At 30.1% G+C, this 17,658-nt stretch overlaps 2 protein-coding genes across 4 annotated transcripts in view; one reads left to right on the top strand and one right to left on the bottom strand.

The window, feature by feature from the left end:
• LOC113366657 (zinc finger protein 2-like) overlaps positions 1 to 17,658 on the top strand; it is a 55,542-nt gene that overhangs the window by 13,168 nt on the left and 24,716 nt on the right. The window lies entirely within an intron of this gene.
• LOC113366659 lies at positions 503 to 15,857 on the bottom strand. Of its 3 annotated transcripts, none has more exons than XM_026608302.1 (6): positions 15,792 to 15,857; positions 15,250 to 15,367; positions 12,016 to 12,233; positions 8,084 to 8,277; positions 5,364 to 5,549; positions 503 to 718 (listed from the first exon to the last, which is right to left on the bottom strand). In XM_026608302.1, exons 3-6 carry the CDS (start codon positions 12,230 to 12,232, stop codon positions 524 to 526), a joined length of 792 nt encoding a protein of 263 aa, XP_026464087.1. In that variant the 5' UTR covers position 12,233; positions 15,250 to 15,367; positions 15,792 to 15,857; the 3' UTR covers positions 503 to 523. The 3 variants fall into 3 exon arrangements, with proteins under 3 accessions (XP_026464087.1, XP_026464088.1, XP_026464089.1); XM_026608303.1 differs by lacking the exon at positions 15,792 to 15,857 and adding an exon at positions 15,455 to 15,475; XM_026608304.1 differs by lacking the exon at positions 15,250 to 15,367 and having other exon boundaries at positions 15,792 to 15,838.

Below are 17,658 nucleotides of genomic sequence, written 5' to 3'. Positions count from 1 at the left end.
TTTTAATCCAAAATTACAAAAATATTTTATGGAAAATAAAAAGAGATGTAATAATTTTTTATCCTCAACAGCAATTGTTTTGTCAATACAAGCAGAAAGTTTTTTAGATCATACAAATCGGACGCTTAGTTCACTCAAAAACTGCCATTTTTTTTTAACATTTAGCTCCGAAATCGCTGGGCCTACCTTTGCCAAAAACTAATCAGCACATCTCCCTATCAATCACACACAGACACATTTACTGTGAATAATTAAAATAAAATATGAAATAAAAAGAAACTTAAAGATTATAATTTTAAATGATATCTCGTTATTCGAATTTACCTCATAAAATATTTGAGATGTATATAGAAATCTGACAATATTTGTTAGGTTTCAAAATATTACTAAATAGTATATTTCTATAAATCTAAACTGTATAAAATAACATAAGACTAGGTCATAAAATATATATTTAATAAATCACATACAGTTGTAAATATAATTAATTCAAATACAAATATAGACTATACATGTATTTCTATTATGGTAAATGTACATCCAGTTTCCTGCCCATTATTTTCATCGATTTAGTCTGTATTCCCGGGAATTTGAATCTGGGGTTGTGTTTCTCGATTTCTTCATATGTCTTTTCGACTAAAACTTCGTATCCACATCTTTCGGCTAGTTTCTGGGAAGCTATTGCAGTAAAGGTTGTTACTGTAGCTTTTAAACCAACCTAGTAAAAAATATAAGATAAGATGGTAAATATAAGATTATTATAAAGATTTTTTTTTTTTTTTTTTTTTTTTTTTTGTTACAATTTATTTTTGTTAATCAAGACTTTAATGTCTTATTTACAAAATTGATATGAGCAAAAAAAAAAAAATACAAAAAAACAAAAAATGCAATACATTGAATATAAAATGAAAAAAGTTGAAATAAAAATTAAATTAAAACAGTAATACAAAAATAATAACATAAATGAACTATGACGTGATGATGTATGCCGCGTACTACGTCAGGACGCGTGCAGACATTGGGCTAGGTGTTTGGTAGATCGGAAGGCCATTTCTTGCTCAATCTTCTTATCGGTCTCTGAATCGCTTGAATTGTAGGATTTGTATGCTGGATTAATTTGTTGTTAAAAGATGAACTTCTAATCTTGATCATTTCGTTGACTGTTGAGATTTTCAAATCCTTATGTAGGCAAAAATTCGAAATATACCAAGGCGCATTAGTAAGGATACGCAGAATTTTATTCTGGCACCTTTGAATGATGTTTATGTTAGATTTGCAAGAGCAACCCCATAGTTCGATTCCATAAGTCCAAATGGGCACTATGATAGTTTTATACAAAAGTACCTTGTTATCAAGAGAGATTTCAGATTTCCTCCCAAAAAGCCAGTAAAAATCTTTTATTTTCAGTTGGATTTGTTTCTTTTTATATTCAATGTGCGTTCTCCATGTCAATTTCGAATCAATGTGCATGCCTAAATATTTAACAGAATTGCATAGTGGAATTATTGAATTGTTCATGATGATAGGTGGACTATTGTGATGTTTTAGAGAAACAATTATGTGCTGAGATTTTTCGATATTGATTTTGATATTCCAATCTAAAAACCATTTTTCGAGACTAGATAAATAATTTTGTAACTGACAAGTTGCTGTTCTAATATCGGAATTGCATGAAATAATTGCTATGTCATCGGCGTAAGTGCATATGGTTAGAAGATCATCTGTGGGCATATCGTTTGTGAAAAGAAGATAAAGTACAGGGCTTAGCACACTGCCCTGTGGTACCCCGCATTCTATATTTCTGATGCTCGAAGTCACATCTTTAATTTTGATTCTAAATTTTCTATTAAGCAAATATGAGCTTAAGATATTGAAGTAGTTTGGAAAAGTTGTTTTGATTTTATATAGGAGTCCTGAGTGCCAAACCTTATCGAAAGCCTGACTGACATCTAAGAATACGGCTACACTGTGTTCCTTTCTATTCATGGCTTCAAGAATACGAGACACCGTTCTGTTGCATTGTTGAATTGTAGAGTGATTTTTTCTGAAGCCAAACTGATGGTGAGGAATCCAACTATCATTCGGATGATCTTCTGATAATCTCTGCAACAAAAGTCTTTCTAAAATTTTCGATAATATCGATAAAAGACTGATAGGACGGTATGAACTAGCAGTGTGATGGTTTTTGTTTGGTTTAGCGATCATAATAATTTCTGCAGTCTTCCACGCTGTGGGCCAATAATTGTATTGAAGTATGGCGTTGAAAATATTTGTTATATATAAGATACCTTTTGTAGGCAATTCTTTTAACATCTTTGGAGTAATTTTATCCATACCTGGCGAAGATCTATTTTTTATCCTTTTTATTTCACATAAGACATCATTTGGTGAAAAATGTCCTAACGGTGTAGAATGTATGGGTTGATTTACGAAATTGTTAATTAAATTATTCTGGGAAATATTTCGAGCGCTAAAAATGCTACTTAGATGATCAGCAAATGCCTCCGCTTTTTCTTCGTTGCTTTTTGCCCAAATGAATCCGTTTTGGTTGGTTATTTTCAGAGGAGGGTTTTGTTGTAGGGGTTTTCTTTTGTTTCTGATTGGTTTCCATATGGAATTATCGTACCTATTTAACTGCAATATATACGACCTGAATGTACAATTCTTCCATTCTTTCATTTTTTTCCTCAGCGTGTTATTGAGATGATTAAGCGATGTCTTATCCGTTGGTAGATGAGAATGTTGCCAGGTTCGTCTTGCTCTTCGTTTCTGTGCAATTAGCTTCTTAATCTCTTGCGGAATTATTAGATTATCATTTCTTGGATTAATGTTCGGGGTGATCTGCTTGGTTGTTTCACGTACAATCTCAGAAAAATAATCTATATTATTTTCTATATCAATAACGCTTGTAGGCCTAGATTTTGGAAATAATTTTGAATCAAGTATGGATTTGAATTGAATCCAGTTAGAAAGATTGTTGTGTAGAATATGATTGTTGATAACTGGAGTAGGAAATGTGCTAAACGTCACAAGTATTGGAGAATGATCTGAAGAGAGATCGTAACTAGATTCAATATTGAGATTTGAAAGATCAATACCTTTCACAATAAAAAAATCTAAAAGGTCTGGAACTTTAGTAGGGTCAGAAGGCCAATAAGTTGGACTGCAAGTTGAAATAAAGGAGAGGTTATTTTGCCCTATGGCTGCATGAAGAATCTTTCCTTTGGCTGTAGTCAGTCTAGAACCCCAGGCAATATGTTTACAATTAAAGTCACCACCAATGATAAATTTATTACCTAATTGAGAGAAAAATGAAGAAAACTGAGCACAAGAAATTTTGAATCTTGGTGGACAATAAACAGCAGAAACACAAAAATTATATAAATTTGTTTCAACAGAAATTTGAGTTGCTTGTAGAAAATCATCAGAAATATTTGGTAGAACAAAATGCTTTATATTATTTTTGATTAATATAGCCGAACCGCCGCGAGCCCTGCCACTTGGGTGATTTGAATTATAAGTAGTGTAGTTATAAATTTTGAAGTAATTTTTTTCAGTGAAGTGAGTTTCTGAGATTAATAAGATATCTATTAAGTTTAACTTTAAAAAACATTCTACTTCATTTTTGTGAGGTATTAAACCGTTGGCATTCCATTCAGCAATTTTAATTATTTTTGCCATTGCTTTTGTTGTTGACTAACGTGGATAACATATTTATTATTATGGTGTTCTGTTGCAAAAGCTGATTGAAGATATTTTTAAATTCTAAAATAAGTGTTGCTAGAGAATCAGAGTCAGGATTTGAAGGTGAATGATTAGAAGCAGAGTAAATGTTTTTTGCAATGTCTGCATAGGATGAATTTTGAATTGTTGGATTTAAGGCCGGAGAAATGTTATTTATTTTATTATTAGAATTAGAATTATTAGAATTTTTAAAATTTTGGTTATTTGGATTTGGATTTATGACTGATTGATTTACTGGGGTTTTGTTTCTTTGTTCTTTAATTTTTTGGAAGTATGAGCAACCGCGATAATTAGCTGGATGAGCACCGTCGCAAAAATAACAACATGCCGGAGCATTCGGATCTTTGGTACAAGCTATAGTATTATGATTGTCACCGCATTTTAGGCAAGCAAATGGTCTATTGCAGTATTTTTTGGTGTGATTAAAGAGTTGACAGCGAGTGCATTGTATAATGTTGTTGGACTTTCTCGGTGGTTCGACGCGTATTATGCAGTTGAATAATTTATAAATGTTATAAATATTTTTGTTATTTCTATTTGGTTCCAGATCAACAAAAAACATATTAAGAGGTTCTTTTGTTATTCTATGTCTAATATTTAGGATATTACGTACGACATGACCCTGTTTTAATAGTTCTAATTTAATTGCATCTGTGCTTGTTGAAAAGTGTACATTTCTAAGAACAACCCTATAAGCCTTCTCTTCTTTTAATTGATATGTATGATATACGGCATTAGTTTCTTTTAGATGTCTGGATAAAGTTCGAAAATGGTCGACAGAATTACATAGAATTTTAAATGTATTGTTAGCTAAACTTCTCAGGAAATATTGATCGTGCGGAATTATTTCATTTAATTGATTAGACATATCATTAATATCGTCAACTCCATAAAGAAATATTGGAGGGGGCTTACTGACTGGAGCCGGTTTAACTGAGTTGTCATCATTAGCTGTTTCTATTGTTGAAAGGGCCGAAAATCGGTTTTGAATTTTGACATCTATTCCTAATGGTTCAAATGAAGTTTTTCTTTTTTGAAATTGACTACTTGCCATGAATTAGGAGGTTTCTTGACATCAGAATGTGGTTGAGTGAGGCTTGTAGATGCACTATTACTAGATGATATTACTTCCTGTCTTGAGTCAGAAACTGATGAAGTTGAACGCAGCGAGACCTTTTCCGATGTAAACATATTGGTCCGACCTTCTTCGCGGGGTATCTTGCTGTATTTGCTGGATCCAATAACGGTCTTTCGTAGTTTTGGGATTTCTGATGGTTTACTGTCCGATTCCATATTCGCTTCTATATCTTGATTAAAATGTAAGACATTTTTTTGATTCCACAAACGCACATTAGAGTCTCGATTATGTATGGTTTTTTGTAAGCAATTATTTAATTATCTGTACACTTTTGTAAGCTTTTCATGCAATTTTAATAAACCGTAAAATTCAATCTGACATGCACTTGTTTTTTTCCCAATTATAAAGATGAATGCTACGTTAGTCGTGGACCCGAAACGACGCCTCATTGTCAGATGTAATATTTTGCTGATGTTTGATAACTAAAAATGTCCCTAACAAATGTTATTTCACACATTTATTTCTAGTTTCTTTCACTTACCTTCAATCCTAAATCGTTTCTGGCTTTAAGAATTTCCATCCCGATGCCCATTCCTCTATAACGCGGGTCCACGCTTAAACCGAAGGCGTAGAGGTACTCGTCTACTCCGTAGTGGGCGAAACTGTCGGTGAAGGAAGCCACATAGTCCATTGCTTCGCATATTATCGACAAAGCTTCGCCTTTTACCTAAAAAAAATATATATAAACTAGATGACCCGACAAACGTTGTCCTGTACCCATGTCCGCAATTTTTTAATATAATATACTAATATTTACCGTTTACTTACAAATAATAATTATTGTTTTTTAAATTACTCTTCACGCCAAAATGCCTATACATTTATAATATGAGCGATGTTAAATGTAGAACTGCTTTAAATCAAATGATGAGTCTCAATTCTCACACTGTATTGGAAATTAAAGTCTTTTAAACGGTTATAACATAACCACAACCATAACAAACCACTGGTACTTCATGTTAGATTGAATTAATTTAATTTTTTATTATTTAAGATATCTAAAATTGTATCTTAAACTTTTCCTAATCGCTATCGTGAGGGCCGAATTGTATGTATTCATCTTTACTTTTCCATTTGTTGCTATAAAGTGAAATTTGTACGAATTTTAAAAATATTGTGAAAACATTAGTAAGAGATGCAAATAAAATATATATTGAAAAAAAAACTATATTGAAAATTTAATATCCGAATCTTGTGTGGCGCCCCCTAAGGCGTGCGCTCGTATTTTTCGTATGCATCGCATTAAAAGTAGAACCGGCTCTGATTAATGCTTAATTTCATATTTCAAGTGAATTAATTTGTCATATTTGTTCATATGTGTATCATTTAATCTGCCATACATATACCGTATTTTATATTATTTTAATTTCTGGCACATCTCAGGTGCTTTTCGGCAATAATAATGTAGACATTTCATTTTTCTTATTCATAATCCTGAATTTATTATACATATTCTAATATTATCTAGGCTCATAAGTAAATTGAAATTTTTGGCAGATGATAGTTTTTATTTGTTTTCAATGCAAACAATGACATGTCGTTTTTTGCATTTACTCGGTTTATTTCTACGATATTGCACATGCATCCTAGGACTTTATAATCACATACATCCTAGAAAATTTGCTTAAACTTCAGAAAGATTTATCAAAATCCGAATAATTGTTTAGAAGGAGTATACAGTGAGTGCTTGTAATTTAATATGAACTTTTTAACTTCCCGTAGGGTAAGTTATAGTAATCGCAAAAAAATCGAAAATGAAAATTTTTATATATCTTTACGTTTCAGAGGTTTCTGAACATTTTGGCATACCTTAGAAAAAATGGATGTATGTGTGTGTGTGTGTGTGTGTGTGTATGTGTGTGTGTATGTATGTATGTATGTATGTGTGTGTATGTATGTGCGGATACAAATTTTCGTCGACGATTTCGGGAACACGGATCAACCGATTTGAATAATTCAAAAAGCATTCGATCCGTATTGATAAGGAGACGTGCTGATTAGTTTTTGGCAAAGGCAGGCCAAGCCGTTCCGAAGATACGGGGCAAAAAGTTCCGAAAACGGTAACTCAGTTTTTAAGAGAACGGAGCGTCCGATTTTAATAATTCAAAAAACATTTTATTTATATTGACAAGATGAAGAATCGATACAACTTTCATGAAGGTAGGTCCAGCGGTTTCGGAGATATAGAGGAAAAAGTAAAAAAATGAGCCATTTGGCGGTCAAAAATGATCATTAGACATATGCACATCAAATTATCAGACATTTTATAGAGATTTTAACAATAAGTATACATTTTGTTAACATTCCTATGGGTTCCGTAAGCGACGCGGCGCTTACGCGCTTTATATTTTGTCCCTATGTAGTTAAAGCAGTACGATTGCTTTGAAAAAAAAGTTCAGATCTTCCACAATATGTCAAAATAAAGAAAAAAAAATTCTTTTTTAAAAAAAAATTTTTAAAAAAAATTTTTTTTTTTCAAAAAAAACTAATTTTTTGTCCAATTTATAGTTTCTCAAAAATCTTATTTTTTCAAAGTATTTTTTTTTCAAAAATGTTAATCGTTTTAAAAAAAAATAATAATTTTTGGTACGGGAAGTTCCAGCAATTTGCCTTAAGGCACGATGCCCTAATTGCCTCAAGACAGAATTCCACTTACAGCTAGTTATAATAGCAATAAGCTCGAATTGTTTCTACGAATTCTAAGAAAACGTTTGTATGCGAAAAAGGGCTGTTTTTAGGATTTTCTCGACAATTATTAGATTTTTTCTCGCTGTAAGAACCATCTTTGGACATCAAAGAACATTTTAAAAAAAGAATTGGCCAAATTGGTCCAGGCGTTGTTGAGTTATGCGCTTACCAAAATATTTTGCGATTCATTTTTATGAATAAGATTATTTACAATAGTTTCCAGACTCGGTTTGTCTCATCATCAGAGTAATGATTATATATTGAATCACTAAAATATGGTCCAGGACGTTCGTGTTATCCGATACACGACTAATCTTATTCAAGTTAAAATGGGTGCTCTTGTCTTAGGTATGTTAGGAATTGTGATACATGGAAAATAGACGTCACCAGGAATTAACTATTGTTCTATTCTATTTCGACTTACTTTGACAAAGTGCTAAATATATAAAAATAAAAAGAAACGAGAAGAATTATTTTTTATAGCTGTATTTCTCATTCCGTTTCTTTTATTACCTTGGGATTTTTTTCGCCCTTACTGCAAACGTAGGTCAAATTGCATCCAACGATGTAAGGTGTGTTGGTTCCTGGTGTCATCACCAAAGTTCCGTCCTGGTTCTCTTCCAAACACACCAGAACGCAATTGAATGAGAACAGATGGTGCCAGATCTCTTGGGCTTCGGCCAGGGATACGGCATCATTTACTAAATCTAAATATAAATAATAAATATCTGTATGAATAGATAGACAAAATATAATCATAAAAATCCAAGAATTAAAAATGATAATTTGATATTTTTAATTAGATTGAATGGACATAGGTATATAGTTGGCTTATAAGGCTAGGTGGCGTAAAATGATGTATTCTGCTTTATTAAAAATATTTAATTTGGAGATTTATCTGACCAATGTTATGACAAGGCCATGTTCCTCTCCAACTTCCATACTGAATCAAAATGTATACACCTAAGTCTGTTTTTACACGGTAGATTGGTTCCAGAAGAAGCCGTGTGTGGCGATATCAAGCAGGCTGGTTTTGATTTGTAAAAAACAATCGGACAGGTCATGATATTTTTTTGATATCGAAATATTTTTACAGTTAATAAATTTATATTTTTTTATTATGTTGGGAGTTTCTAATTTTATATATAGTCATAATCATTACTACTCCCACATTGATGACTCACGACGATGGAGATGAAGATAATGGAGTTTTATTTTTCGAAGATTTAAGAAAAATTGATTTTGACGCAGCACCATAATCACTGGTCTTCAGTGACGACCTATAAGGTATGTCCAGTCCAATCCATCATAGTTAACGCACTTACTATCTGGATCAGACTTCCGAGGTTACTCATTTGGTATACCCAGACCTCAGTGTTTATTGCTGACAGAAAAAATAATTTGGAGCCTGAACTTTTCATTGGAATGCAATTCAACCTCTCTTTCTCTGTTAACTCAACAAATCGTCTTATAATGCTACCTCCCATTATCGGTGACAACGACGAATCAAAACAAATTTGACATAATTTATTGGATTCCACAATTCTGGACTCTTATGTCAAAGAAACCAATGATCCTGATTTGGATAAAGAGCCAACTTCTTTCTCTGATCGGAACTCATCAGATACGAATGCAACGCTTGCAGAAATGGAAACTGTACCCATAAATTATGCATTCTAAACATTAAGTTATTCTGATATAACTAATACCCATTAGATCGAGAACATTATGCAGAATATGGAGTTGATGGCAGGTCAAATCACCACATACGGTGGATCTGCTGACGAAACATGGAAATTTGTAATTGACCAGTATTACAACACTGGTCTGCTATAATCTGCTTTCCCACCACATTTTTATAACGTGTTTCCCTGTTTTTTTTTTTAAACTGTGAGATCAACACTGGGCAGGGAGTGTGTGGCGATATCAAGCAGGCTGGTTTTGATTTGTAAAAAACAATCGGACAGGTCATGATATTTTTTTGATATCGAAATATTTTTACAGTTAATAAATTTATATTTTTTTATTATGTTGGGAGTTTCTAATTTTATATATAGTCATAATCATTACTACTCCCACACGTGTACGAAAAAAAAACGTGTAAAAAAAGACATTGATCTTATACAAAAATGGGTGATTTGTTCCTAATCTCTAAAACCTATTAAAATTAGTGAAAAACAAGAATATTTAAGAACAAGAATTCATGTTTATTTTATTAAATCAAATATATAATGCTATTCACATTTGCTTTGACCAGTAAAAATTGTTGTTTGTACGCGCTAAAGGGGAATTCACTTAAATCTTTAAGCTAGTGTTCGCAAACTATCGATACTATCGATGGTTTCAGACATTTTTCTTTCATAAATACTTTTTTGTGATATGAACATACTTCGCAAAAATTAAATTTGACAAAAAAAATTTAAGCACATAAAATTTCAAATCGTGCTAAATGGAATAAAATCGTGTAAAAAAATTAAAAATATTCAATTTTCAAACCGTGTTATATCAAAACCGTGTACAAAAAGACCGTGTAAAAACAGACTTAGGTGTACTGTCAAAATGTCTCATATTTGCTGTGCATTCAGGCGTTTCACACATAAACTGCAACGTCACTCGTATGTTATGAAGCTGAGTCAGAAAGATCCTGTTATATAAGATCGTTTTTTTTTTTGACATATGTGCGGTTTCTACGTTCAATTTTCTATCTGATAACCTGAGAAATACGCGTGACTGCACAACAACCACATGGCTTTTGTCTATATACAGTATGGAAAGTTTTTCATAACATGGCCTTGCCATAACATTTTTCCGTTGTGCGGCAGAATAGGTCCCTATTTCTTCAAAAATACTTTTAGATTGAATTTCGCATTGTTTAGTTTAGGTAAAGGAAAAAAGTACACGATACAAAAGCTATTTTTTTTTAAATTGTAAGGGGACTACAGACTAACTTGATAAAATTGTAAGGACTGACTTAAGGCTGGTAAATAATTTTTTCAACGATACAATTTTTGCAATGATGCAGGAATGCAACATTTTAATGAGCAAGAAAGGAAGCGAAAAATTGCGGTTATGTATTTAAAAAAAAATAATTTTTAAACATTGTTTTAAACAATTCGATTATTCTTACAAAGTGAAGAAGTATCATTTCGTTTGTTGATGCTATTTTTGTTAAAAAGTTAATGCACTTTCAATTTGTAGTTCACTAAAGATTACGTAAGAAAGTATATCGAAATGTGTGGAAATATAAAGTTATTGGAAATATTTATCGAAAAAAATTATAAATTTTTTCAACGATACAATTTTTGCAATGATGCAAGAATGCAACATTTTAATGAGCAAGAAAGGAAGCCAAAAATTGCGGTTATGTATATAAAAAAAATAATTTTCAAATATTGCTTAAAACAATTCGGTTATTCTTACAAAGTGAAGAAGTATCATTTCTTTTGTTCATGCTACTTTTGTTATAAAATTAATACTCTTTCAATTAGTAGTCCACTAAAGATTACGTAAGAAAGTATGTCGAAACGTATGGAATATATATATATATATATATATATATATATATAATAGGTTGTCAAATATCTCCCTTCCGCCTTTTTGTATTATAAACCAAGAGCAAAAAAGCGGAAGGGAGATATTTGACAACCTAATATATATATATATATATATATATATATATATATATATATTTGATATTGTGAAAAATTCTATATTGGAGAGAGTTCACAATATATATCTAAGAGAATGCTTCAACATAAATATAATTCAAAAAATAAAAATCAATACAAAACAATGCTTTCAGACCATATGCCAAACTTTAAACACACCTTTGATTTAAACAATGCCGTTATTTTATATATTGAACTAAATATTGACCTAAGAAGGTTTTTCTGAATCTGTTTTCATTTTTTTAAATTCACAATGTGTAAATAAGAGAAGTTGTTCTTTTTTGCTTTTTGACATCTACCAAAATTTAATCATTGTTTGTTTGTTTTAATATTTGAACAATTTTTTACCACTAGATTCATTTCTTCTTTTCTTCTTCTTTTTTAGATTTCGAAATATTTGGATTGCTTGATTTCACTTTTAAAATTCTATATCTTATATATAAAATTATTCTGTAATGATGTATGTAAATATGCTCCTCCTAAACGATTGTTCGGATTCTGATAAATCTTTCTGAAGTTTGTTAAGGGAACTTTTCAGAATGTATGTGATTATAAAAATATATTAATATTGTAGAAATAAATGGAAAAACTTGCAAAAAACGACATGTCATTGTTTGACATTGAAAATATTTGAGACATTGTTTGACTTCGAAAACAAATGAAAACTGTCATTTGCCAAAAATTTCAATTAATTTATGAGCCTAGGCAATATCAGAATTATAAGTAGACGTTGTTAGATTTTTAAATCGATCTATTCCTATTTCTATTTCCACTTACTGAGTGAGTGACAAGTCGGTTCGTCTTCTAAAAATATCTCGGACATGTGTTTTACGATGGCATCTTGTAAGTTTTTGTCACTGGCGTCTTGTACCCGGAATTTCCGGATTCGTCCAGGTTCATTTTTGTCCGGGCGTTCGAACCGACGCCAGATGCTCGGGTACGGAACCGAGGCTGGCCGACGCCATTCTTTGTGATTTCCGTTAGTAGTAGACATTCTTGGAAAAAAAATAATATATATATATATATATATATACATATAATTCTAGAAACCCAAATCAATTCAAAACTATGCTATGAGAACATATCATTAACTTTGACCGATACTTTCAACATGTCAAATGCTACCATCTTATATATTGAAAAAAATTGTGACCTTAGAAGGATAGTTGAGTCTTTACTTATATTATATCTCTTAATACTTCACGTGTAAACAAACATAATTCCTCTCATCTCTTACATGACAGTTACAAAATCATTATAAATTTCATGAAAAGTAAATCTTTACAGTGTTAGAATCTTACTTAATCTTAATCTTAAGATTAACCCCAATTTTTTTAAAATTATTTTTTGAGTTATGTATTTACGCTTACTTATATAAAAAAAAATGAAGTTCGCATAATTATCAAAATTTAATAAAAAATATTTTACGAAGCGTTTACCAACTAAATTATTAATTATATTCTAATTATTATGTGAACTTAAGTTTATTTTACGTTAAGATAAGAGAACAATCTTAAGGTGCATAGGGATGAAGTCTTTAATACGTGCAAGAAAATCTTAAAAAGTAAAAACTGTTGTTTCAAAAAATATAAACAACCGATAGATCTTTTATTAACTTCCCGTAGGGTAAGTTATTGTAATGGGCCAAAAAATCGAAATTGAAAATTTTTACATTTCTCGACGTTTTGAAGGTTTCTGAACATTTTACTGGCATACCTCAGAAAAAATGGATGTGTGTGTGTGTATGTATGGATTCAAATTTCCAGTCACGTTTTCGGGCGCACGGATCAACCGATTTGAATGGTTTAAAAAACGTTCGATTCATATTGATAGGGAAAAGAACTGATTAGTTCTTGGCAAAGGCAGTTTCAGCCGTTTCGAATATACGGAACAAAGAGTGCAGAAAATAGAAATCGACTTTTTGAGAGAACGGAGCATCCGATTTGAATGATCTAAAAAACATTCAATTAGTAATGATTGGGAGATGTGTTTATTAGTTTTTGGCAAAGGCAGGCCCAGCCATTTCAAAGATACGGAGCTAAATGTGCAAAAAATGGCAGTTTTTGAGAGAACTAAGCGTTCTATTTAAATGATTCAAAGAACTTTCTGCTTGTCTTTATAAAATAATAAAAAATTTTTTGTTTCAATATTTTTTTTCAAGAAAAAAATTTTTTGTATATCGAAAATAATTCAGATTTTATTTTTAATTTTGACTGAAGTTCTAATATACTTTGAACAAATAATTTCAACTTTGCAATTCAGTTTATATAATTTTTATAAATATTAGACAATGTTACAATATTTATTTATAATAATCTATTTGAAAACATTCAGTATTCTTCGAACATTTCGTTACGGTAAGGGAAGTTCCAGCAATTTGCCTTAAGGCACGATGCCAACACCCCACTAGTTTTACATTTAAAATCATCTTTTCATTATTATTAAATTGAATAATAATAGTAATTTTGTACACTGGGTATTCCATTCATATTCGTAACTTGAAAGTTCTTGACAAAAATTTTTTGCGATGCATTACGAAAAGTTGATCGGCCACACAAATAACACTTTGGAGAGATATAAGGTTTTATAAAAATTTTAATAAATATACCTTTAGTATATTACTGTAGGCACAATAAACTTTGTCGATAATAATATGTTTCAATGTGAAGCGAAAACTATATAAATTTGTTTCGTTGACAAGTTGATGTGAACTGTTGAAATTTATTTAAATTTATTATCGTTTTCAAGTATTTAAAAACAATTTTTACAAAACAATGGTGTGGCTTGCTTTGGAAATTATCTTGGAATGTTTGGAATTTGGACATTTATCACGAAACGAATTGATATTGACTAAATGCTTATACATACACACACACATTGCAGTTTTTTTTCACATCCAATCATTTCGACTTGTGATTTAAGATGAATTCTTCTAATTAATTTTCAAATCTCAAAAAATATATACATACATATATATATATATATATATATATATAATTTTTTTTAGTTTTGTCGATTTAAATCCAAAATTATGAATTGAATTTTGTTTTATCTTTTTTTATTTAACTAAGTATTTATTGTATTTATTTTGTGATTTAAAAACTAATTTGAAGCAATTTTTATATATTTACGTTTTAAAGTCTACTGATCATTTTGGCATAACTTAGAAAAAATGTATGTATATAGTATATACACACACACATATACTATATATATGTGTGTGTATGTATGCGCGGATACAATTTTTGTCAACGATTTCAGGCCCTCAGATTAACCGATTTGAATTATTCAAAAAACATTTTATTTGTATTGACAAAATGAAGAACTGATGGGTTTTGAGGAAAGGCAGGTCTAGCGGTTTCGGGGATCTAGTACAAAAATAAAAAAATGACATCTGGCGGTCAAAAATGATCATTAGACATATGCACATCAAATTATATGATATTTAATAGATATTTTAATAAGTATGATTTTTGTTTACATTTTTTGGGTTCAGTACCAATGTTTATTCGTTAGACTGCGACGCGGCGCGCACGCGCTTCGATAGTTCGTTTCTACGCATCTAACGTATTGCAATTGTTTTGGAAAAAGTTCAAAAATTTCAAAATATATCTTGAAAACGTCAAATTTTTCAATCAATTTTTTTCACAAAATTTAGAAGTTTTCAAAATAATTTTTTGGTTTCAAATTTTGAATCTTTTTTTTTTCAATTTTAATCTTGTTTTAGCAATTTGCTTTAAGGCACGATACCATGCACCTTTAGTTTTTATTTAAATGACAAGACTAGGTATTTATGAATTTTTTTTTGTGAACTGAAGACTAATTTTAAACTCGAAACTTTTGGATGTAAAACAAAGATTTTTTAAACTTCTAGAATCTTTTGTTTCATGTAATTTCCTGAAGATTTTTGTTTCATGTAATGTTCTCAAATATCTCGGTATAAAAAATTTAAATAAATAAGTTTATATATAATATATATATATATATATATATATATATAATTATTCTTACATTTAATTTATAATCCAAAGTTCCTTTTAAATTTTAAATCACAAATCACACACTGCACATTGAATAATAATTTTAATCGGACTTCAATTAGAAATAACAACTTATCAACACTTGTATTCTACAATATATATATATATATAAATATATATACATATATATGTATATATATATATATATATATATATATATATAATTTATCACTTACAATAACAGTTTTTAATTATGTTCGTGATTAGTTCATGAGTGGATATAATGAAATCAATGCTGAATTTTTTTGTGATTATATGTTTATCTCTAAAAAGGAGATAATAATGTTACAAAATTATCGAATGAAACAGAAATGAATTGCATAAATTTATTTAAAATTATATATAAAAAACGAATCAAATTTGTTAAATTTCCCTGAAAGAATTTTTATTTTTTATTTTTCTTTTCACCATAAACCCCAAATTGTAATTTTGTTATTCTGAATCGTTTGACGCAAAAGTTGGGAAAAGTACAAATGTGTCTATGTATGTGTATATGTATATTTGATTGCTTACAAATTGGTCGTTATTTATTACTATTAAAGATATTTAATTTGTCGTATTGCTACGACGATCTCTGAACTAAAATCTTGAACTGGTCGTGCTCTATTCTTGCTCCTCTATAAATATATAGGAGACAGGTGTTAAAAACCTTTTATATTACAAAATTATTACATTTCAATAAATTATATATGTGTTAATAATTTAGTCAAATTACTACTCGTCGAAATGATTTTGTAAGAAAACTCAATTTAAAAAGAGTGGTTCTTTCCACGTGCAAGTTCAAAGAACTCGCGGTCATCAGTTTTGCGAAACGATCAGCAGAGCCTCTTCTTCATAATTAGTAGCTAGGTGCTAAAAAAATTATCCATATTTTCGCAAAAATTCTGAATCGATTTTGAAGATTTTGGGGACAATTTTGCGTAGTTATGGCAACGCTGTCTTCTGCTTCTTTCTTAGTAATAAAAACTGTGAATGTAAAGGGTGATCATGGGTGAAATGACTCTCGTAAGATTAGTATCTTTAAAGAGCTCTACAGGACGTACCGTTTGTACTACAACCCTGTAATTTACATATATTATTCTTCAAAGTGTCTATTATGACAGCAAATAATAAAATAGATAATTTTTCTAACAACTTTTTGAATTAAAAAATATTTAACCTCTGAATGTCATACATGATTCTGAATGAAAATGATTCTCCGAAGACTACTATTTTCAAAGAGCTCTACAGGAGGCACCGCTTGTACTACGACCTTGTAATTCGAATATGTCATTATACAAAGTGTCTATTATGACAACAAATACTAAATCCGATAGGTTTTCTAACAATATTTTAAATTAAAAAATATTTTACCTACGAATGTTATATATGGGTTAAATGACTCTCAGTGGTTTAGTATTTTCAAAGAGCTCTTCAGGACGCACCGTTTGTACTACAACCTTGTAATTTACACATGTTATTTTTCAAAGTGTCTATTATGACAACGAATACTAAAATCGATAGATTTTGGAACAACTTTTTGACTTAAAAAATATTTCACTTATCAATGTCATATATGGGTGATATGGCTCTCTGAAGATTATTATTTTCAAAAAGCTCTTCAGGGCGCACTGTTTTACTACAACCTTGTAATTTATACATGTTATTCTTCAAAGTGTCTATTATAAGACCAAATAATAAAATCGATAGGTTATTTAACAACTTTTCGACTTAAAAAATATTTTAACTACGAATGTCATGTATGATCACATGGGGTGCAATGAAACTCAGTGGATTGATGTTTTCAAAGAGCTCTTCAGGACGCATCGTTTGCACTATAACCTTGTAATTCAGATATGTTATACTTCAAAGTGTCTATTCTAAGATAAAGTTTTAAAATTGGTAGGTTTTTGAACAACTTTTCGAATTAAAAAAGATTTTATCTATAAATATCATATATGAGTATATGGGTGAAATGACTCTTGAAATACTAGAATCGATAGGTTTTCTTTCTTCTTTCTTTATTAAATTATAAGAATTTTATGTAATTGTTCTTTGGCCGTGTTTTCTTTGTAATTGTTGAATAAATGAACTAAACAAAAATCTTAAAATATTATATTAAAAGTACTTTATTGACAAAAATCTTGAAATATTATAGGCCTATGAGAAGGTTTAAAAACATTAATGTATCGGATATTGGGTTGTTTGTAAGCAAAGTTTGTAAAGTTGTGAAATCTTAATTCTAAATGATTGAGTAAATTATTATCTTGCCCTCAGGCAAAATAAAAACTTTTTATTTCTAGTTGATACAAACACGTTAATTGCCACGATACTACTTTATTAGATAATTCAGTCAAAAGTGTACCGAAGCAAAAAAAAAAAAAAATTTCTGGAAAAACAC

Source organism: Ctenocephalides felis, unplaced genomic scaffold (genome assembly GCF_003426905.1).
Source record: "Ctenocephalides felis isolate EL2017-DRISC unplaced genomic scaffold, ASM342690v1 CF-g0.4_SCAFFOLD_01170, whole genome shotgun sequence".
NCBI classification, from domain to species: Eukaryota; Metazoa; Arthropoda; class Insecta; order Siphonaptera; family Pulicidae; genus Ctenocephalides; species Ctenocephalides felis.
This window is presented reverse-complemented; position numbering and strand designations above follow the sequence as displayed.

Excerpts from the sequence above, each read along its gene's own strand:
- LOC113366659 (XM_026608302.1), bottom strand. The coding sequence starts at position 12,232 with ATGTCTACTACTAACGGAAATCACAAAGAATGGCGTCGGCCAGCCTCG. Across the intron at positions 5,550-8,083 it reads AGGGCGAAAAAAATCCCAAG|GTAAAAGGCGAAGCTTTGTC; the intron begins GTAATAAAAGAA and ends TATTTTTTTTAG. Across the intron at positions 719-5,363 it reads GAAACGATTTAGGATTGAAG|GTTGGTTTAAAAGCTACAGT; the intron begins GTAAGTGAAAGA and ends ATTTTTTACTAG.